The sequence below is a fragment of the Sphaerodactylus townsendi genome, linkage group LG10, assembly GCF_021028975.2.
Source record: "Sphaerodactylus townsendi isolate TG3544 linkage group LG10, MPM_Stown_v2.3, whole genome shotgun sequence".
NCBI classification, from domain to species: Eukaryota; Metazoa; Chordata; class Lepidosauria; order Squamata; family Sphaerodactylidae; genus Sphaerodactylus; species Sphaerodactylus townsendi.
This window is the reverse complement of record NC_059434.1, coordinates 442,778-464,232: the sequence shown is the minus strand read 5'-3', so window position 1 is coordinate 464,232 and position 21,455 is coordinate 442,778. Positions and strand designations below refer to the sequence as shown.

Below are 21,455 nucleotides of genomic sequence, written 5' to 3'. Positions count from 1 at the left end.
ATGTTTTTCTAGACTTGTTGGAATCTGCAAATGTGATCATAATAGTACATCTGTGTTAGGGCAAATGGTTCCAGAGGAAAGGCCCAAAGGTATTTTATCACCCCTCATACCTTTAGAGGCCAGATCACTCCCATGTGGATTCTGGAACTCATTAACATCCTTCCAGAGAGTGCTGGACAGTTTCTTGATTGGAATTGGGAAATCGACTGCTGTGTATATTGGGCCCCTTCTGCACATGCGGAATAATGCACTTTCAGTGCACTTTGCAGCTGGATTTTACTGTGCAGAATAGCGAAATCCACTTTCAAACAGTTGTGCATGTGGATTGAAAGTGCATTATTCTGCATGTACGGAAGGGGCCTTGATGCTGCTACAATTTGCAATAAAGTCCATTTGTAGTTTACTTTTGTAATTTACTGCCATCAGATGGCAGATCTCACTATAAAATGAAGCAAGTATCAGTTTGCCATACTAGAGGTTGTGTGTTTGGGGTGCAGAGTGGGAAGTGACAGCATCACATCCATGCAAGATAGGGTGAAATAAAAAAGGGGTTGAGAACCCTCTTGGACTAAGGCATTCTGGGGTTTGGCGCACTGTGACTATTGATCTGTGCCTACGCTTGGGACTACTGCCACTTTATGTTCTAAGAAAAGGAAGACCAACAACATGCTTGGACTCCAACATGTCAAGCTACGTTTGACCAAGTTTAAGGAAGGTTTGATTACTTCGCCAGTACTGAAAACTTCTGACAATGGCAAATACTTTTAATTGGCAACAGATGTCTCTGATATGGGTATAGGAACTGTCCTGCTGTAGGAATACAAGGGAGTGAAAGACCCAGGGCACTCATTCCTCAAATCTGTCTTTTGTTTAAAGAAGTTTGTGGAGTTTTGCCTCTTTCATCTCAACTCTACCGACTGCCCTCAAAGTTCTTCATACGTGGAGGACCCCCTCCCCCATGTTTGCTTTGAATTTTGCTTTATGCATGGAAGCCACAATTCTCCTCAGTCTCCTCTCCATGGCCTGTGATAGTTGATTGATCCTGCTAGTCTACCAGAAGGTTGTTATAAGAATGAGTGAGCATGTGAAAGTCTTTGAACAGAAAGAAATCTAAACCGATGTACTAAAAAGGTCTCTCTCTCTCTCTTTCTCTCAGATACTTGGCATGGCCTTTTCCATGATTCTCTTCCAGCAAATTCACAGGACTGGTAAAAAATTTGATGCCTAAAACATCATATTATGAACTGCAACAACACTTCTCTCTTGCCATTAGAAAGGAAATGATGAACAAGAGAATCCGGCTAGGCCCAGTTTGGGGCCTCCTTCCCACCGGTCAGTCGACAGCATGTGGTTGATAGGACCTGAGCACAACATGTGACTGGATTTACTTATTTGTTTCTTTTTATTCACCATTTTTTTGCCAAAGAAGAAGGGAAACTTATCAACAGCTAATCAGTTTTCTACACTAATTCAAAGGTCTCTGGTCAAAACTTTTCTCTAACACCCTTTGAGAAACAACCTTTACTGTACTAATATCTTTAAGACTTGTGACAGTAACCCCACCAATGTGTGTTGAGCTTCCTGAGAGAATCCTCTTAAAAGTCTTCTAGTAGGTCAATAAATGGCTTGTGCCCAACCCTACACCCTACAGGGAGACTTGGAAAAGCCACTTAGCTGCAGGTTTTTTGTACCTTACTGTGTATACTAGAATTTATAACCTGATTTATAACTTTCTACTGTTCTTCCTCTTTTCCTGTGCTATTCTCAGAGTAACTTCATGCAATCTTTGAAGGATGCTATTTTTAAACTTTGCAATTTAAATGCAGAAAGGAAAAAAAATGCAGCCTGTTTCCTGACATCTGTATTATGGCTGCAATGCTGCTCTCAGCTGTGATGTAGTGAAACCATGCTGGGGCTTACGCCTGATGTGCACAGTTTACATATGACGATATCACATACTGCATAGGTGTGTTCATTAGAGAGCTAGGATTAGCAGGAGAGTATCCACTTGGAAACAACATTAGATTTGCTGCTACATAACATGTGGGAGGAACCCAAGTGTCATAAAAATGCTGGGTTGGCTCCATTGCAAAGATTTTCCTTGCACTAGAGTTCTTGTGCGGTCAGAAATAGAAGAAAACGGCAGGCACTTACGCGGTCAAACTTACTGCCTCTCCATTTGTATTTCTGCTTATGCAAAATCTTTTGCAACCAATTTCTGGGCACTATAATTTACAGGAAGGAAAGCTCTTGAGAAAGTGGAACTATGTGTTTGGGACTGCCATTGCCTGCTTATATTTCCACTCACACATCACTGGATCCAACCCTATTTCTTGCGAAGGCATTCCCCAGCTCTCCTGGACTACTACTTGTTTCTGGGTAGTCTTACAACACACCAATAATAATATATTTTGCAATTCTACTAGTGCCCTGATCTGGCTATGTCCTGAAAAATCCAGGCTGGCCGTGGTTGGCCGTGGTCAGTGTTTGGATGGAAGGCCGCCAAGGAAGTCCAGGGTTGCTGTGCAGAGGCAGGCAATGGCAACCCATCTCTGAACATCTCTTGCCTTGAAAACCTCCTAGGGTCACCATAGATAAGCTGGGGCTTTATGGCAAAAAACCCACCGTTAGTATGCATTGGGCAGCCATGAGACAAGGGCTTCCATGTGATTTACTGTAATAACTGAAGCAGGAAGAGCTGGCCTGCCAGAGGAAACAGCCGTCCACAGAGGAAACCAGCATTTTCAGAATAAGGTCCAAGGTCATGTCAATTAGAGAACTGCATCTGTGCTGGAAGAAATGAATGAAGTAATTAGACAGGGCTTTGAACTCCTTAGGATCCGGTCGTGCTGGAGGTGGAAAGTTCCTTCAAGCCACAACTGACCCATGGTGACCCCCTCGTGGAGTTGCCGAGGCAAGAGATGTTCAGAGGTGGACTGCCATTGCCTGCCTCTGCATAGCAACCCTGGACTTCCTGGTTGGTTTCCTGGCTTCTTTTTCCAAATTTGACAAGAGTGCGCTAGCCTGATGGGGTTGGGCCAGGAGCAATTATTCCGCATTGTTTCTGCACTGGATAGGTTTGGATCCTTCAGTCACTCCTGCTTGCAGAGGTGCAGCTGAATGAGGCAGCCAGCCATTTGAGATCATAGCTCCTTTCCAGTTAGAAGGTATGCTCAGAAACCTCTTGGATCTTTTGTACACTACTGGCACTAAAACCATTTTAAATGAAAAAAAAATGGGCTCAAGAAGAGGGAGGGAGGGGGACCCCCCCCCTCCTCCTCCTTTCCAGAAGTTCAACCTGTATTGCTTGGGGTGAGGGAAGCTCCTGGGATGGGTGAAGGTGGGCAGGGACGGGACCGGACGGAATGTCATGAGTCCTGCACACCCATTGGCTAGGGGTTCATCGTTGGAAATTCCATCCCTTAGGCAATTGTGTATAACGATAAAAGTAAACATTCTGGAACGTAAGGATGAAATATTTCTCCAGTTTTAATTCAGAAGAAGTGTGCCTCTGGTATTAGAAGCTTGTGAAACGCTGCATTCAGCCAGTCTAATTTTCTGCACAGACTGTAGGTGCCCGCTTTCTCCCAAGCCGTGGGGTCTAGAGCATCGACAAATACTGAGGAGAATGTTCTCTCCTTCTTCGTAAGTCAAAGGTTGGAGGAACGGAGCTTCCCCTGGATGAAACCACAAGACAAGTCCTTCAACAATTCACTGAAGATGAGCATTGCATTTTAGTGCCCAACCATGAGACAGAGGAATTTTCCTTGAAACATGACATATTTAACACCATCGCTACATGTCAGAGAATGTTTCTGTTTGTAGTAGAGAATATGGGGGCATCAACTGCAATAAGTAATTGTAATGTGGCTCTGCCACATTCACTCATGTGTAACCCCCCATTTTCTACCGTAGACATTAGTCCAAGGCCTCTAAAAATGCAAAAAGAGTTTCCGCATCATGTTTTGATGTGAACAGTGACCTGGCTCTTGCACAGGGAAAGGCACCGTTCCCTTTAAGAGCTTCCTGCTTGTAATGTAACCACCTTTTGAGTCCATGGACACCCACTGGGGAGTAGCTACAGGTGCAAGCTGATCAGTCACTGTGTTTGTGGCCCAAATGATAGCTCTGTCCATATTTTGATATTCCTGAATGCTCCTTTATCAACCCATGCTGCCTTTCTAAAGCAGAAACAGTGTGTACGAGTGGGTGCTGTGCTAAACCCTTCAGACTGACACGCTGCAGGAATCCACACCTCCTCCCCCCCACCAGGAGACTCCAAATACGCACACCTGTAATCTGAAGCTGCCCCATGCAAGGATCCATTTAACTGTAGACACACTCCTGTTAGTGAACAGCCCATGAAGTGCATTGAGAGTTCCCACTGGGATCCTTACGAGGTTGCTGCTGGACCAGACAATCTAGTCCAGCATCCTGTCATACTCAGTGGGCAGCAAAGAAGGCATGGAGGCCGTGGCCTTCATTGGAACATAAGGATCAGACCAGCGAGGGCCCCTCTAGTCCAGCAGACAGCCTCACGCAAGAGCCAGCAACAGAGGCCAGGACATTGCCCCAGCGTTGCTCCCAAGGACTGGCCCTCAGAGGTTTGCTGCCTCTGGCTGTGCAGGTGCCCTTTACTTGTAGCCACTGATGGCATCTTCCATAAATGTCCCTCATCCACTTTTAAAGCCATTGGTATTGTGGCCATCACTAAATCCTTTGGCAGTGATGTCCACACTTTAATTACTCATTGAACAATAAAGTTTTAGGTTGAGGGTAGAGTAGAATGGCTGGATTGGAGTCCGGCGGCACTGGAGAGGCCAACAAGATTTGTGCCGCATCAGCTTTCAAAAATCATAGTTCCCTCAAGAGTCAAAGGGAGTTTGTCTTTTGAAGGCTGATACCCCAGAAATTTGATTGATCTCTAAGTTGCTACTGGATTTGAATCTCATCCGTCCTGAATCTGTTTCCGATCAACTTCATTGGGCATCTCCCCCCACCCCAAACATCTAGCGTTTGGGGAGACAGATAAAAAGTTCTCTTTGTCTACATTCTCTGCTCGATGTGTAATTTTTTTAATACGCTGGTTTCTATTCAGATCGTATAAAGGATTTTATAAGCCTTTATTAGTCATAGTTTTTAAACCGAAAAGTTCCACACGTTCTGCATAGGAAGGGTGCTGCAACACGCGAATCATCTTGGTTGCCTCTTTCATACCTCCAACTCAGCCGTGTCCTTTTTGAAATAACAGCAACCCAAACTGCACAACACGATTCCAAAGAAGGCTGCACCAGGAATCTATGTAGAGATATTATAATATTGTCATTTCTATTTTGAATACCTTTCCTAATATCTTTCCCTGGCATGGATTATTCACCGCTGCTACTTGCTGAGTCAGCATTGGCATTGAATTGTTCACTGTGACTCAAGGCGACCCCAACTATGCACTGTGACCCCTCTCAGTTTTAGCAAGGTCAGGCCTCATCTGCATATACTGGAAGTTTAGTTTCATAGTGCATCACCTTCCCCTTATCTACATTGAATGTCATTTGCCACATCATTGCTCACTCACCCAGTTTAGATGGATCCTCATGTAATCAATTTTGAATAATTATTGTGGCATCAGCAAATTTCCTTCAGGTCCAGATCATTTATGAACAAATTAACCAAGGCTGGTGGGATTCCACTGCTCACTTCCCCCCATTCCAAGAGCTGCCCACTTAATCCCACTCTCTGCTTCTTCTTGTTTTAAACAAAGTTTAGCTCATAAGAGGACCTGTCCTCTCACCCCCAACTGCTGACCTTACTTGGAAGTCTTTGGTGAGGTACCTTTTGGAAGTCCAAGTAGCCCAAGTAATCCAAGTATGAAACAACTATTGGATCACCATTATTTACATGCTGGTTCATTTTTTAAAACAACTACAAAACTTTGGTGAGGCAGGACTTCTCTTTGTAAACTCAATGTTAATTTCTCCCTTGGCAGACTTTCTTCCTCAATGCACTTAATAATTCGGTCTTTGATTACAGTTTCTACTAATTTGCCTGGAATAACACTGAGCTGTAATTTCTTGACTCTTTTTAAAAATTGGTGATCTATAGGCTGTCTTAATAGCGAAGTGTCTACAGTCAGTAGCTCCCTAGTTTCACATTTGAGTTCCCTGAGAAGTCGTCCTGGATCTCTGTGCCATCAGGACCTGGGGACTGACAGTTTTTCCATCTGTTGTTTCTTCAGACGCCCTTCCTGAACACCGTGGGGGCCTGGTGTGGGACCGTGCCCCTCCGCCCCCCCCCCCCTGGTGCTCCCATTTCTAGGTCATCTGATGGCCTAACTGCTTCTCTGACCTGTTTCTTGTTCCTAATGTATTTAAAGAAATGGCTGCTTGTGTTGGTGCTCTTAGTAATCTACTCTTCAAATTCTCTTTTTGCATGAATAATTGTGAATTTGCATTGTTTCTGCCAGCCCCTGTGCGTGCTTCTTTTCATTTTGTTTGGGTAAATTTTCACTTTCCAAAAGAAGACATTTTGTCTTTTATGGCTTCTTTGACTTGGGCTATTAATTATGCAGGATTATTAATCATGCAAATCTTTTTAGACTTGGTGATACTTTTCATGACAAAGTATGCATTGTATCTTGGTCTCAGTGTAGTTTTAAATAGCTTCCAAAATCCTTTAGAGATTTGATTGTTGAGTTTCCTTTTCTGCTTCCTTCTAACTAATCCCCCCATTTCTGTAAATTTCTGTCCTTTGCATTCATGCTTGACCTTTTTTTTACTTGAGGGGCAACTTTCCATTGATATGAATGCATTGCATTCATTGTTCCCAACTGGTAAAACAACATGCATTCCTAGCACTGGGACCCGAGGCCCTCCCAGAACCCAGTCCAAGATCACTGCTAGGTTCTGTGACCAACTGTTCCAGTGCACAGTCATTTGTGATGTAGAAGGACTTCATGCCTATAGAATGACTCAAGTACACGTTTAACCAATCGATGTTAGGGGAATTAAAGTCACCTATGTGACAACAACATTCTACTTCAGCCACCTCTCTTATTTTCTCTTCAACCCAAGATCAGCTGGGTGGGATGATACACTTTTAAGGAACCCAGAAAGCCCAGTAACTCCCCCCTCAGCAATTCTCTGGGTGAGGTTGTTCCCCAGATGTCTTCTAGTGCTTTGACACACAACCTCCCTGACCTCCTATCCAGGGATAACAGTATCCCTTTGATTTTTCCCATTCCATCATGGTTTTGATGCTCCCGCTATATTTAAATGGGGATCTTGGCCCAGAGGCTTCTGTGATTGAGAGGATACACTTATAATGTGTTTTCCTCTCCATCAACCATTGCTTCCCTCAACCCCTTTGTCTTCCCACGTGGCTCTCCTTCTCTATACCACTCTTACTCCCAAGTTTTATTTTACTCCTACTAATAGTCAGTGTTGCTATAAGTCAATACTGCTGCGTCTGCAGATGCCACCTGCCCTTCTCTCGGATTCAGGCCCTTCACAGATCCTCAAAGTGCTCTGCAACTGGGAAGGAGTCTCCCCTGGCTGCCCACTCTGGCAGATGTCTGACCCTACATCAGGCCAAAACCTGCCAGCAGTCTCCTCCCCATCCCACTAGACAATTCACCTTAAATCCCCTCTTTCTGCCGCCATCCTTTTGCTGCCCTGTGCTAGCCTGGGGCAGCCTCTTTGATGATGTCATCACCCCTGGCCCTCCAGCCAGCAGGTAAAGGGCCCTGGCTGCATCCCAGGGTCGTCACTGCTGCTGCAGGGTTCAGGGAGGTCCAGGTAGTGGGGCCGTGGACAGTTACACCATCATTTCTTTGTACTGAGCTGTTCTGATCCCTCCTGTTGGCTTTCCCTCTGAGCAGTTAACAGTAGCTGAACTACCTTTTCGGTATTAAATGCCAGTAGCCTGCTTCCCTTTCAGTTCTCAAAGGAATTCTGTCTCATTTGTACAGGAGTGGCATAACCCAGAAAGTTCCCCAGTGCCTAACCAAACAATTTCTCCTAACAATACTTTCCCATCTACAGATTGAGACGCCTGACCTGTGCCTGTCTAGTTAGTCCTGTGTGTGGAACAGGCAGCAACTCTGAGAATGCTGTCTTTCAGGTCCTGAGCTTCTCCCTGGTAAATCTGTTTTTTTCCCTTCTGGGGCACCCAGCTTCTCTGATAGTGTCGTATAGCAATAGTATTCAGTGTTTTCTACCTCTAAATGTGCAGGTTCCCTTTCATCACTATGAATAATAGCTACAGATAGTGCTGTGTTCCTCTATTAATATGCCTAAATCTTTTGTTGTAGCAAACCAACAGCCGTGGATTTCACCATCTGACTCCTTGTTTGCTAAGGAAGTACTTCCTTTTGTCTGTCCTGAATGTAGCGCACATCATTGGGTGCCCCCATGTTCTTTGAGAGAGGGAGAAAAAGTTCTGTGTGTCTCCTGAAGTAAAGTCCAGATTGCAAGTGTGAGGAACCTCGACTATTAGTTGAAAACTAGTTTTGGGCTGCTTCAAATAGGGAGCATACCATCCTGCCAGTCAACTAATTAACTGCTTTTCTGGGGGGAAAAGTTCCCTTGATGATGTCTACAAGTATTCCAAGTGTTGACCTCTGAAAAAGATGACGGGTGGGTAAAGATGGAAAAAGGAAAGTAGAGGAATTGTCTGTGGCAGGTTTTTGTGGAAATTGTGAGATGAATTGTGCGTTTTGCTCAATAATCACCAGTAAAACAGTGTGAGACTCTTTGGTTCAAACTTAGCAGGATCTTTTCACACAAAAGATATGCAAAGATCTGCCTTCTGTTTTTGGAGTTCATTCAACATTTCCTGTTATAAATGCCATACCTTTTTGCTGACATTCCTGTTCGCATACTTAAATATATACCTCTCTCGGATTGTTGCTGCTCCTCTCAGTGAGGCCCCTGTTGATATCTCTTGACCAAGGGCTTTATGTTGCTTTACAAGAAGAAGATACAAATGGAAATGAAAACTGAGCAACTTATGTGGATTCATTTAGTATGGTTTTGCTTATATGCAGAACTTGCTATGGTGAACTAAGCCTTGTCCTCTTTCCCTCAATGCCCAAAATTTAGTATAGAATCTTAAGAGAATGTTGGTAATCCCTCATGTTCTGTTAAATGAGCAGAAATACAGACAGAGGCCAGTAAATACAGGCAGATGACTAACTGTCATTGTTAACATTCACGTATATAATTCCATGATCTCTAACATTCAACAGGTGTGAACTGGATTATCAGCATAATCCTGTGATTGTTGATGGTTCTGAATCATATCCACGTCCAGAAACAAAAGGGAGAAATCCCAAAGCATTCCTCAGGGTACAGCGCTGATCTGATTCAGAAGTTGCACGGGGCATCTGGAGACACCCATCGACGTAAACAGTGGGGTGTCTCCAAATTAAGGGTTTCTCTGGTATTCATTTTGTATTTTTTCTTGTATAACCGTTTTGTTTTGTACATAAATATTTCCATTTAGTTTTTGCTTTCATTGTGACCCATATCAGTTTTCACTGTTAATTTTTGTATTCATTTCTATTGGCTTCATTTCCGTGTATTTTTTCATGTATTTTTTTAATTTGTTCATTTCTTATCAAGTTAAGGTAGAATTCTTCCTACCCAAATTTCAAATAGATAAATGTTCCCAATTCATAGTAAAAACATTCTGACTTGATGGGTGTGCACATGGAGACGGCGAAACACTGAAGGCGAATGAATGTGTCCTCCTCTCTTCATGCACAATTAAGAGATCTAAATGCCGCTACGCATCACCTGACTTGGCAGCACTCCGTTTAATTTGCCATCCCCTTTCAACCAGCTTCCATCTACTGTCAAAGCTGGCCTGGGAGAAAAATGCAACTGAGTATAGTGAGATGGGGGCAGGAGCAGGGGGCAGAGAGTCATTCCTCTTGCTGCCTACCAATGTGCTCTGTTTTGCTTTAAACTTAGAGCCACTCACCCGAAGCTACCTTCTTCTTTTGCTTGTTAACTCATGTTGTTTAGGCATGTTCCAGACATTTTGAAGCCCGGGGGGCGGGGGGGGGGCATTGGGGAGGTGTGTATGGAAATTTCAGGGGGGGATTGAAACACATCATTTATAATTTACGTAGCATTTAAAATTGCAATATCTGAAATATTTATGGAATTCAGATGTTATAAATGCCTTTGTTTTCTACAAGCGATAATTGCTAATATACCCAATGCTTAAAAGAAAACCTCAACCTGGTGCACCCCTTACTACCGTAGCCCATATACCTTAATTTTTGCTCTCTGAAAAGTAGGGAAAAAATACAAAAAGTAGAAAAACATCAAAATTAAGAATTAAACAGAAAACAGAAGCTTTGTGCTAAATAACACACAATCAAATACAGTAAAAAGCCTGTAAACAATAATGAATATCAGAATAAGCTAGTCGGAATCTAGATCATATGCCGACCTCATAGTCACAACTTCAAGGCTTATTAGATTAATTAGTACTCAAGAATCTTAACTTGCTTAACTTGTGTTTCTCACAAAAGTCCTTGAAAGACAAAAAAAAAACCCCTGCAGATCTCCATGACTGAGAAACCAGGTGTGATGACTCTTATTATTATTATTATTATTATTATTATTATTATTATTATTATTATTAATTGGGTTTATAGACCGCCCTCCAAAAGGAAGTGAGTTTCAAGAGTGATTCATATGAAGAAAATGTTCAACCAGTGGAACATAATTAACATGTGTTTCTTTTCCTCATGTTAATTATGTTAAAGATTTGGAGAGTTTTTCAAATTGTAACTCAGTGAATGTTATACTTTATTGTTTGTCCTTGTAAGAAATATTATATCGGCAAGACACACAGAAATTTAAAAGCACGCATTTTTGAACACGCCTCCCGCATCAGGAATGCGATCAAGAATATTCCACTAGTTGAACATTTCCTTCACATGAATCACCCTTGGAACTCTCTTTGTTTCTGAGTATTGGCTCTGATCCCCGATATGCCGCTGCCTGGAGAGTTTTTTTGTCTTCCGGCTGGGCACATTGCAGCCTGTAGAGCTTAACTTACAAACTGACTTTTGTCCCTTTTTATGATAATGAATGAGTCATCACACCTGGTTTCTCAGTCATGCTTATAAATGGTTCTGCAGGAGGGTTTTTTATCTTTCAAGGACTTTTGCGAGAAGCATGAGTTAAGCAAGTAGAGCGCAGTCTGACTTGGATTATCCTTATCAGTATTATAAATGTGATTATTGGAACCCCTCCCCCCCAAATTTTCCCCTTCACATCCATTAAGAACATAAGAACATAAGAACAAGCCAGCTGGATCAGACCAGGGTCCATCTAGTCCAGCTCTCTGCTACTCGCAGTGGCCCACCAGGTGCCTTTGGGAGCTCACGTGCAGGATGTGAAAGCAATGGCCTTCTGCGACTGTTGCTCCCGATCACCTGGTCTGTTAAGGCATTTGCAATCTCAGATCAAAGAGGATCAAGATTGGTAGCCATAAACCGACTTCTCCTCCATAAATCTGTCCAAGCCCCATTGCCTAAACAAGGTGGCCTGTCCGCACCTCCATCCACCTGCCTCCCCAGTGCTGCTTTGAAACAAAATTAAACATCATGATTTTCATAAGATTTTTATTCACATCTCGTTCATCACTTCTGGTTTGGTGCCACTTTTCATGGGAGGCGGACTATTTGCCTCTGCTGCCCCAACCCATCATTGCACAGCAGTAGCCAGCCAGCCTGTATTCCAGAGGGCACAAAACAACATCTGTGTTTTTGCCATTCAGCCTGGGAAGCCATCAGATATAGCTCAGTCTTTGCCCTTTTCCACCACCCCTTCAGCATCTACTTTCCAGATAGTTCAATAAATGTTTGCCTCTCTACCTACAGGCAAGTTGCTTATCATGATGTGGATGTGGCATCTGCTTGTACCTTGTATAACATGAGTCTTCAAAAATACAAACCAATTTTTTATCCCTGGCTTACAAGCAGGCAGGCATAGCCCCAGAACAGAATAAAGAATAGAATAGCATTGAAACAATCATTTTCTTCACATAGAGAAGCAAGAAAGCTCCTTTCAAGACAGAGGTAACATTTCAATGATCCAAAGAAATTGGAACCATTGTGCAAACATTGTTCTAAAGGGATGATCCTTGTTGGTGGGGACATCTGTTAACACTTCCGGTTGGATGAAGTAACTGGCATTTGCATGACACTTTCCCACTTCTTCTTGCTTCTGTGCAACTATAAAAGCAGATAGCATAGGTGCCATAAGATATAAAGGTTATACATGGGAAGTGCCTCAGAATATTACTATTTACTTTAACCAGCACATGATATCGGATAAGTCCTTCTTCCAGGTAATGATATTGGGATATATGTATGTAAAGTTGGGACACTCATACTACAAGTTCTGTTTGATTTGTTCTGGATGTGTGGTATTTGAATAGGCAGGCATCAACCAAATTTCTTGCTATGTGTATGAAAAGGGGGATTAATTTTTAAACCTTATTTTTATTTTTCAGTCTTATGACCTGGGTCTACTTCATTATCTTCTCATTTTAATATAATTTTTCTTCCATTAAATCAAGTTAAACAAAGTATTCTCATTCTTTCTAGACTCATGTAAAATGCTTGTATTACTTTGAAAAGCCATTGAAAAGGATTGCATTACTTCTTGAATAAAGTATTCAATAACTAAAGTATCATGTGACTTGCTGCAGAAATGTCTATCAGTGTCAGTTGCGAATGAGAAATTAACGCCGTTGGAATTGAGGGGACGTTGCCATTGATTTGCTTTCCCAGATGTGAAAGCACATCACAAAAGGAGCGTGGCCTTGTGGCCCAGCCCCAGAGGACCAATGAATGTGAAGCTGAGCCTTGCGGGTTGGTTGGTTTGGAGGCTTTTCTTCAGGGTGGATGTGGCCCACCCTGAGTCTCCTCCCCCCTTCTGAAGTGGGGTCCTGGAAACATGCTATTCTTGGCCATGCATTTTCTGGCTACTGTTCCGCCTTGCTGCCTCTCATGGGGCGGGGGGCAGTGGCTGACTGCACAATCTATTGGCATCACTTCACATGTTTCTGTTACTACACATGAGCAGGGAGGACGACTACACAATATGGTTTGGGTGCAAATCTCATGTTCTTCATGCCTTATGCTACCTTCATACCACTGAACTTAATTTGTGTTGGCGTGTGTCTTGCCTGAGCAAACCATTCACCCTGGTACTGTTGGGTTGTTGGTAGCATGTTTAAGAATCACTCCAGGGGAGTTCAGTGTTTTTTTCGTAAGCCAGTGCTTGCACACAAGAAAATTAGCACTAATAAAAGGTGGGAAACTTTTCCAGGCTGCCCAGGGACACCTGCTAAATGGTAGCATTTTTATCTGTGGGGGGTTTTTTGTTTAGAAATTGAAATACATTTGTACATGTCAGCTTGAAGGAAGAAACAAGCTTGTTCTGCCGATAAGTAGTTCTGCTTTTTCCATGGCAAAATTTGGTACTTTGGTGTTTGCTGCAGCAGCACATGAAGGGTAAACAACAGATACAGAACCCTTAAACACCCTTGTGCATCTGTTGAGGAGTCACAGCTCTCCCGTCCATGCCAAATGTGGTTGCATATGCAGTGTAGTGCTGCTCTCCACCTGGCCCTCTTGGCTTCTGCTTGCAGTGCTTGGATCACATCAGACACGTGGCCTTTGTCCCTCTTGCCCGAAGAATTCCGTTCTTGACAGTTGAGTCAGAGGCAAGTCTGTCTTTGCAGCCTCTCCTTCCAGCCGCTGTTGCAGCCTCCTCCCACTATGGAGCGTCTCTTCGCATATACAAATAAAGGTCCAAGTAAAAGCTGGATGCTGGGGCAGGGGTTGCTCGCAGGGAGGAATATCCTCTGCCTGAGCCCTCAGTTGCAATCTGGAGTGTTATGGCTCTCATGCATGCTTCTCCTTCCCTTAGAAATTGCCAGGATCCGGCCGCCCCTTAGGCTTTTTTTTTTTAAATTGAGAGAGCATTACACTTGAATTTACTTTGTATGATTACACGGATATTTCCTGAAGTGTTTCAATATTTTGAGCAATCTTACATATCACCTGCTGAATCCAGCTAGTGCTGCTGATCAAGAGGGAATAAAACAAGTACCCCAAAGCCACTCTTTCTGTAGCCACAATAGTGGCATCATGTGACCATGGCCCTGTTCCTGGGGAAGCAAAGGGAAGAGAGGAGGGAAAGGTCAGCTTTGGGAAGGGAAGGACTTCCCTCTATTACTGCAAATGGGACGGCTAGCAAATGGGACGGGAGCACAAGCCATCCATAAACGGGAGGGGGGGGGTTTTTTCATTGGATGAGCTGGTACGTAGTGTTGATACTTAATTGCACTAACTGAAACTATTCAGTAGAAGGGATACAAATCTTGTTTTGACTATGCAGCTATATGTTTTGCATTTGGTGGACAGGTGACTGTGTGCATTTAATTTCCTTTTGTTTCCCCATCACTTTGGTTATTTACATAGCATGTTTTTAAATAGAATCCAATACTGAATAAAATATTTTAAACGTACAAAATGTTGTGTTGTTTAAATCACCACTGAAGCTTAATTAAGCTGTGTTGTTGTTGTTGTTGTTGTTGTTGATGATGATGATGATGATGATGATGATGATGATGAAATGGCCATGCTAGACATCTGCAAAGGTTTTCCTTAGTGTGCTTTCTACATATGTAGTCGTATATAATAAATGTTTATTGGTGGGGTGTCCACATAGGGAAGGAGAGCTCAAGTATCAAGTCATTACTGTGTGGGAAAGGGGACATTCCAGTGTCACGCAAATCCCAGTTCCTCCATCAGACCAAAAGGCCGCCTCCTCTGTGCCCAGGAGTTTTATAACCTCTCTCTTTCTCTTCCCACTGACCAGATTAGGCCAGGTCCAAAAAGCATTTCCTGAAGTTCCTAGGAAAGTGTCATTTGCACCCCTAGTGGGTGCTGGGGCTGCTTGACACTTTGGGCTTTTGGGGGGGGGGGTGGGGGGGGGGGGGGGGGGGGGGGGGGGGGGGTGGGGGGGGGGGGGGGGGGGGGGGGGGGGGGGTGGGGGGGGGGGGGGGGGGTGGGGGGGGGGGGTGGGGGGGTGGGGGGGGGGAGGGGGGGGGGGTGGGGGGCCAGGGGTGTGGTGGGGGGATGGGGCCATGGGGGGGGGGGGGGGCGGGGGGTGGGGGGGGGTGGGGGGGGGGGGGGGGCGCGGGGGGGGGGGGTGGGCGGGGTTGGGGGGGGGGTGGGGGGGGGGTGGGGGCGGGGGGGGGGGGGGGGGGGGGGGGGGGTGGGGGGGGGGGGGGTGGTGGGGGGGGTGGGGGTGTGGGGGGGGGGGGGGGTGGGGGGGGGGGGGGGTGGGGGGGGGGGGGGGTGGGGGGGGGGGGGGGTGGGGGGGGGGGGGGGTGGGGGGGGGGGGGGGTGGGGGGGGGGGGGGGTGGGGGGGGGGGGGGGTGGGGGGGGGGGGGGGTGGGGGGGGGGGGGGGTGGGGGGGGGGGGGGGTGGGGGGGGGGGGGGGTGGGGGGGGGGGGGGGTGGGGGGGGGGGGGGGTGGGGGGGGGGGGGGGTGGGGGGGGGGGGGGGTGGGGGGGGGGGGGGGTGGGGGGGGGGGGGGGTGGGGGGGGGGGGGGGTGGGGGGGGGGGGGGGTGGGGGGGGGGGGGGGTGGGGGGGGGGGGGGGTGGGGGGGGGGGGGGGTGGGGGGGGGGGGGGGTGGGGGGGGGGGGGGGTGGGGGGGGGGGGGGGTGGGGGGGGGGGGGGGTGGGGGGGGGGGGGGGTGGGGGGGGGGGGGGGTGGGGGGGGGGGGGGGTGGGGGGGGGGGGGGGTGGGGGGGGGGGGGGGTGGGGGGGGGGGGGGGTGGGGGGGGGGGGGGGTGGGGGGGGGGGGGGGTGGGGGGGGGGGGGGGTGGGGGGGGGGGGGGGTGGGGGGGGGGGGGGGTGGGGGGGGGGGGGGGTGGGGGGGGGGGGGGGTGGGGGGGGGGGGGGGTGGGGGGGGGGGGGGGTGGGGGGGGGGGGGGGTGGGGGGGGGGGGGGGTGGGGGGGGGGGGGGGTGGGGGGGGGGGGGGGTGGGGGGGGGGGGGGGTGGGGGGGGGGGGGGGTGGGGGGGGGGGGGGGTGGGGGGGGGGGGGGGTGGGGGGGGGGGGGGGTGGGGGGGGGGGGGGGTGGGGGGGGGGGGGGGTGGGGGGGGGGGGGGGTGGGGGGGGGGGGGGGTGGGGGGGGGGGGGGGTGGGGGGGGGGGGGGGTGGGGGGGGGGGGGGGTGGGGGGGGGGGGGGGTGGGGGGGGGGGGGGGTGGGGGGGGGGGGGGGTGGGGGGGGGGGGGGGTGGGGGGGGGGGGGGGTGGGGGGGGGGGGGGGTGGGGGGGGGGGGGGGTGGGGGGGGGGGGGGGTGGGGGGGGGGGGGGGTGGGGGGGGGGGGGGGTGGGGGGGGGGGGGGGTGGGGGGGGGGGGGGGTGGGGGGGGGGGGGGGTGGGGGGGGGGGGGGGTGGGGGGGGGGGGGGGTGGGGGGGGGGGGGGGTGGGGGGGGGGGGGGGTGGGGGGGGGGGGGGGTGGGGGGGGGGGGGGGTGGGGGGGGGGGGGGGTGGGGGGGGGGGGGGGTGGGGGGGGGGGGGGGTGGGGGGGGGGGGGGGTGGGGGGGGGGGGGGGTGGGGGGGGGGGGGGGTGGGGGGGGGGGGGGGTGGGGGGGGGGGGGGGTGGGGGGGGGGGGGGGTGGGGGGGGGGGGGGGTGGGGGGGGGGGGGGGTGGGGGGGGGGGGGGGTGGGGGGGGGGGGGGGTGGGGGGGGGGGGGGGTGGGGGGGGGGGGGGGTGGGGGGGGGGGGGGGTGGGGGGGGGGGGGGGTGGGGGGGGGGGGGGGTGGGGGGGGGGGGGGGTGGGGGGGGGGGGGGGTGGGGGGGGGGGGGGGTGGGGGGGGGGGGGGGTGGGGGGGGGGGGGGGTGGGGGGGGGGGGGGGTGGGGGGGGGGGGGGGTGGGGGGGGGGGGGGGTGGGGGGGGGGGGGGGTGGGGGGGGGGGGGGGTGGGGGGGGGGGGGGGTGGGGGGGGGGGGGGGTGGGGGGGGGGGGGGGTGGGGGGGGGGGGGGGTGGGGGGGGGGGGGGGTGGGGGGGGGGGGGGGTGGGGGGGGGGGGGGGTGGGGGGGGGGGGGGGTGGGGGGGGGGGGGGGTGGGGGGGGGGGGGGGTGGGGGGGGGGGGGGGTGGGGGGGGGGGGGGGTGGGGGGGGGGGGGGGTGGGGGGGGGGGGGGGTGGGGGGGGGGGGGGGTGGGGGGGGGGGGGGGTGGGGGGGGGGGGGGGTGGGGGGGGGGGGGGGTGGGGGGGGGGGGGGGTGGGGGGGGGGGGGGGTGGGGGGGGGGGGGGGTGGGGGGGGGGGGGGGTGGGGGGGGGGGGGGGTGGGGGGGGGGGGGGGTGGGGGGGGGGGGGGGTGGGGGGGGGGGGGGGTGGGGGGGGGGGGGGGTGGGGGGGGGGGGGGGTGGGGGGGGGGGGGGGTGGGGGGGGGGGGGGGTGGGGGGGGGGGGGGGTGGGGGGGGGGGGGGGTGGGGGGGGGGGGGGGTGGGGGGGGGGGGGGGTGGGGGGGGGGGGGGGTGGGGGGGGGGGGGGGTGGGGGGGGGGGGGGGTGGGGGGGGGGGGGGGTGGGGGGGGGGGGGGGTGGGGGGGGGGGGGGGTGGGGGGGGGGGGGGGTGGGGGGGGGGGGGGGTGGGGGGGGGGGGGGGTGGGGGGGGGGGGGGGTGGGGGGGGGGGGGGGTGGGGGGGGGGGGGGGTGGGGGGGGGGGGGGGTGGGGGGGGGGGGGGGTGGGGGGGGGGGGGGGTGGGGGGGGGGGGGGGTGGGGGGGGGGGGGGGTGGGGGGGGGGGGGGGTGGGGGGGGGGGGGGGTGGGGGGGGGGGGGGGTGGGGGGGGGGGGGGGTGGGGGGGGGGGGGGGTGGGGGGGGGGGGGGGTGGGGGGGGGGGGGGGTGGGGGGGGGGGGGGGTGGGGGGGGGGGGGGGTGGGGGGGGGGGGGGGTGGGGGGGGGGGGGGGTGGGGGGGGGGGGGGGTGGGGGGGGGGGGGGGTGGGGGGGGGGGGGGGTGGGGGGGGGGGGGGGTGGGGGGGGGGGGGGGTGGGGGGGGGGGGGGGTGGGGGGGGGGGGGGGTGGGGGGGGGGGGGGGTGGGGGGGGGGGGGGGTGGGGGGGGGGGGGGGTGGGGGGGGGGGGGGGTGGGGGGGGGGGGGGGTGGGGGGGGGGGGGGGTGGGGGGGGGGGGGGGTGGGGGGGGGGGGGGGTGGGGGGGGGGGGGGGTGGGGGGGGGGGGGGGTGGGGGGGGGGGGGGGTGGGGGGGGGGGGGGGTGGGGGGGGGGGGGGGTGGGGGGGGGGGGGGGTGGGGGGGGGGGGGGGTGGGGGGGGGGGGGGGTGGGGGGGGGGGGGGGTGGGGGGGGGGGGGGGTGGGGGGGGGGGGGGGTGGGGGGGGGGGGGGGTGGGGGGGGGGGGGGGTGGGGGGGGGGGGGGGTGGGGGGGGGGGGGGGTGGGGGGGGGGGGGGGTGGGGGGGGGGGGGGGTGGGGGGGGGGGGGGGTGGGGGGGGGGGGGGGTGGGGGGGGGGGGGGGTGGGGGGGGGGGGGGGTGGGGGGGGGGGGGGGTGGGGGGGGGGGGGGGTGGGGGGGGGGGGGGGTGGGGGGGGGGGGGGGTGGGGGGGGGGGGGGGTGGGGGGGGGGGGGGGTGGGGGGGGGGGGGGGTGGGGGGGGGGGGGGGTGGGGGGGGGGGGGGGTGGGGGGGGGGGGGGGTGGGGGGGGGGGGGGGTGGGGGGGGGGGGGGGTGGGGGGGGGGGGGGGTGGGGGGGGGGGGGGGTGGGGGGGGGGGGGGGTGGGGGGGGGGGGGGGTGGGGGGGGGGGGGGGTGGGGGGGGGGGGGGGTGGGGGGGGGGGGGGGTGGGGGGGGGGGGGGGTGGGGGGGGGGGGGGGTGGGGGGGGGGGGGGGTGGGGGGGGGGGGGGGTGGGGGGGGGGGGGGGTGGGGGGGGGGGGGGGTGGGGGGGGGGGGGGGTGGGGGGGGGGGGGGGTGGGGGGGGGGGGGGGTGGGGGGGGGGGGGGGTGGGGGGGGGGGGGGGTGGGGGGGGGGGGGGGTGGGGGGGGGGGGGGGTGGGGGGGGGGGGGGGTGGGGGGGGGGGGGGGTGGGGGGGGGGGGGGGTGGGGGGGGGGGGGGGTGGGGGGGGGGGGGGGTGGGGGGGGGGGGGGGTGGGGGGGGGGGGGGGTGGGGGGGGGGGGGGGTGGGGGGGGGGGGGGGTGGGGGGGGGGGGGGGTGGGGGGGGGGGGGGGTGGGGGGGGGGGGGGGTGGGGGGGGGGGGGGGTGGGGGGGGGGGGGGGTGGGGGGGGGGGGGGGTGGGGGGGGGGGGGGGTGGGGGGGGGGGGGGGTGGGGGGGGGGGGGGGTGGGGGGGGGGGGGGGTGGGGGGGGGGGGGGGTGGGGGGGGGGGGGGGTGGGGGGGGGGGGGGGTGGGGGGGGGGGGGGGTGGGGGGGGGGGGGGGTGGGGGGGGGGGGGGGTGGGGGGGGGGGGGGGTGGGGGGGGGGGGGGGTGGGGGGGGGGGGGGGTGGGGGGGGGGGGGGGTGGGGGGGGGGGGGGGTGGGGGGGGGGGGGGGTGGGGGGGGGGGGGGGTGGGGGGGGGGGGGGGTGGGGGGGGGGGGGGGTGGGGGGGGGGGGGGGTGGGGGGGGGGGGGGGTGGGGGGGGGGGGGGGTGGGGGGGGGGGGGGGTGGGGGGGGGGGGGGGTGGGGGGGGGGGGGGGTGGGGGGGGGGGGGGGTGGGGGGGGGGGGGGGTGGGGGGGGGGGGGGGTGGGGGGGGGGGGGGGTGGGGGGGGGGGGGGGTGGGGGGGGGGGGGGGTGGGGGGGGGGGGGGGTGGGGGGGGGGGGGGGTGGGGGGGGGGGGGGGTGGGGGGGGGGGGGGGTGGGGGGGGGGGGGGGTGGGGGGGGGGGGGGGTGGGGGGGGGGGGGGGTGGGGGGGGGGGGGGGTGGGGGGGGGGGGGGGTGGGGGGGGGGGGGGGTGGGGGGGGGGGGGATACAATTCCCATCAGCCCCTACCAGCATGGCCAATTGGCCATGCTGACAGAGGCTGATGGGAATTGTAGTTCCTGAACATCTGGAGAGCCGCAGGTTCCCTACCCCTGCCCTAGAGCTTTGTCAGAAGCATCAACATGAACAACAAAAGGCAAAGAGGGGTCAGGGTGGGCAAGGACAGGTTCAGAGGTGAAAGCGGCCTTCAGGGAATCAAAAGCAGCCTGACAAGCGGTACCCCAGGTAAGAGGAGCTCCCGGGCGAGAAGCCGCTGCCCCCCCCTTTTGTGCACAGGAGGTCCATTAGGGGGAGTGCCAGGGAGGAGAAGTGAGGAATGAAATCCCTGTAGAAATTAGCAAAACCCAGAAAAGGCTGGAGTTGTTTGCGAGTCCTGGGGGAAGTCCAAACTACAACATCAGCCACCTTGGCTGGGTCCATTTCCAAACCAGCGGCAGAAATGCGGTAGCCCAGAAAATCCAACTGAGGCTTATGAAAGGCACATTTAGAGTTTTACATACAGGGAATTTGCCAACAGCTGGGACAAGACCTCATGAACAAGGGCAATGCGAGACTGGAATAAATCAGAACATCATCCAAATAAACAACGCCTTTAAACAACAAATCATCCAAAATTCCATTGATCAGGCTTTGAAAAACGGACGGAGCCCCAGCCAATCCAAACGGCATAATTAAATATTCATATTGTTATTAAAGGCAGTCAAATGTTCATGGCCGTCAGCCATCCGCCCCCATTAGTAAGCCTCACGTAAGTCCAATTTAGTAAAAATGCTCCCAGAACCGAGATTTGCAAGTAAATCCTTTATAAGGGGCAACGGATACTTGTTAGAGGCAGAAACCGTGTTGAGACCTGTGTAACCGGTGCAAAGCCATAAAGAATCGTCCTTCTTCTTAACAAACAGCACCGGGGCGGCAAAACTGCTCCACGCCCTCCGGATGAACCCACGTGCCAAATTCTTATCTAGGAACGCCCGGAGTTTAGCATCCTCAGCAGGGCTCATAGGGTAAAGGCGCCCCTGTGGCAGCTTAGCCCCAGGAACTAGTTCAATTTTACAGTCAGTTTCACAATGAGGTTGGCAAGGTATTACACTCAGTCTCCTCAAAAACCTGCCACAAATCCCGATACGGCAAGGGAATCAACGGAAGGTTGTGAAACCGCGGAAGCAAGCCCTTCCGGTGGATGGAGCAAGTGTTCAGGTGGATTAGGGCTTATGTGATCTCCACAAGGAGGATCGGTAAAAGTCAGAACACGTTGAGACCATTTCACAGGTTGAGGGACCCATGGTCCATGACCCAAGACAGTCCTAAGATCACGGGGTACTGAGAAATGGGGGCAATTATAAAGCTGTGGCATTCCCAATGCCCCTCACAATTGGCCAGAATCTTTGGAATGCGGGAAGTAATGGGGGTGTCACCCAGGGGACTGC

At 55.4% G+C, this 21,455-nt stretch overlaps 1 protein-coding gene across 4 annotated transcripts in view; it reads left to right on the top strand.

Moving 5' to 3' along the window:
• Positions 1-11,297, top strand: part of TSPAN9 (tetraspanin 9) — a 208,446-nt gene extending 197,149 nt beyond the window's left edge. For all 4 annotated transcript variants that reach the window (XM_048508807.1, XM_048508806.1, XM_048508805.1 and 1 more), the window contains one exon: positions 1,157-11,297. In XM_048508807.1, coding sequence (XP_048364764.1) covers positions 1,157-1,228 — 72 coding nt within the window. In that variant the 3' untranslated portion in view covers positions 1,229-11,297. The remainder of the gene's footprint in view (positions 1-1,156) is intronic.
• The last annotated feature ends 10,158 nt before the right edge of the window (positions 11,298-21,455 follow it).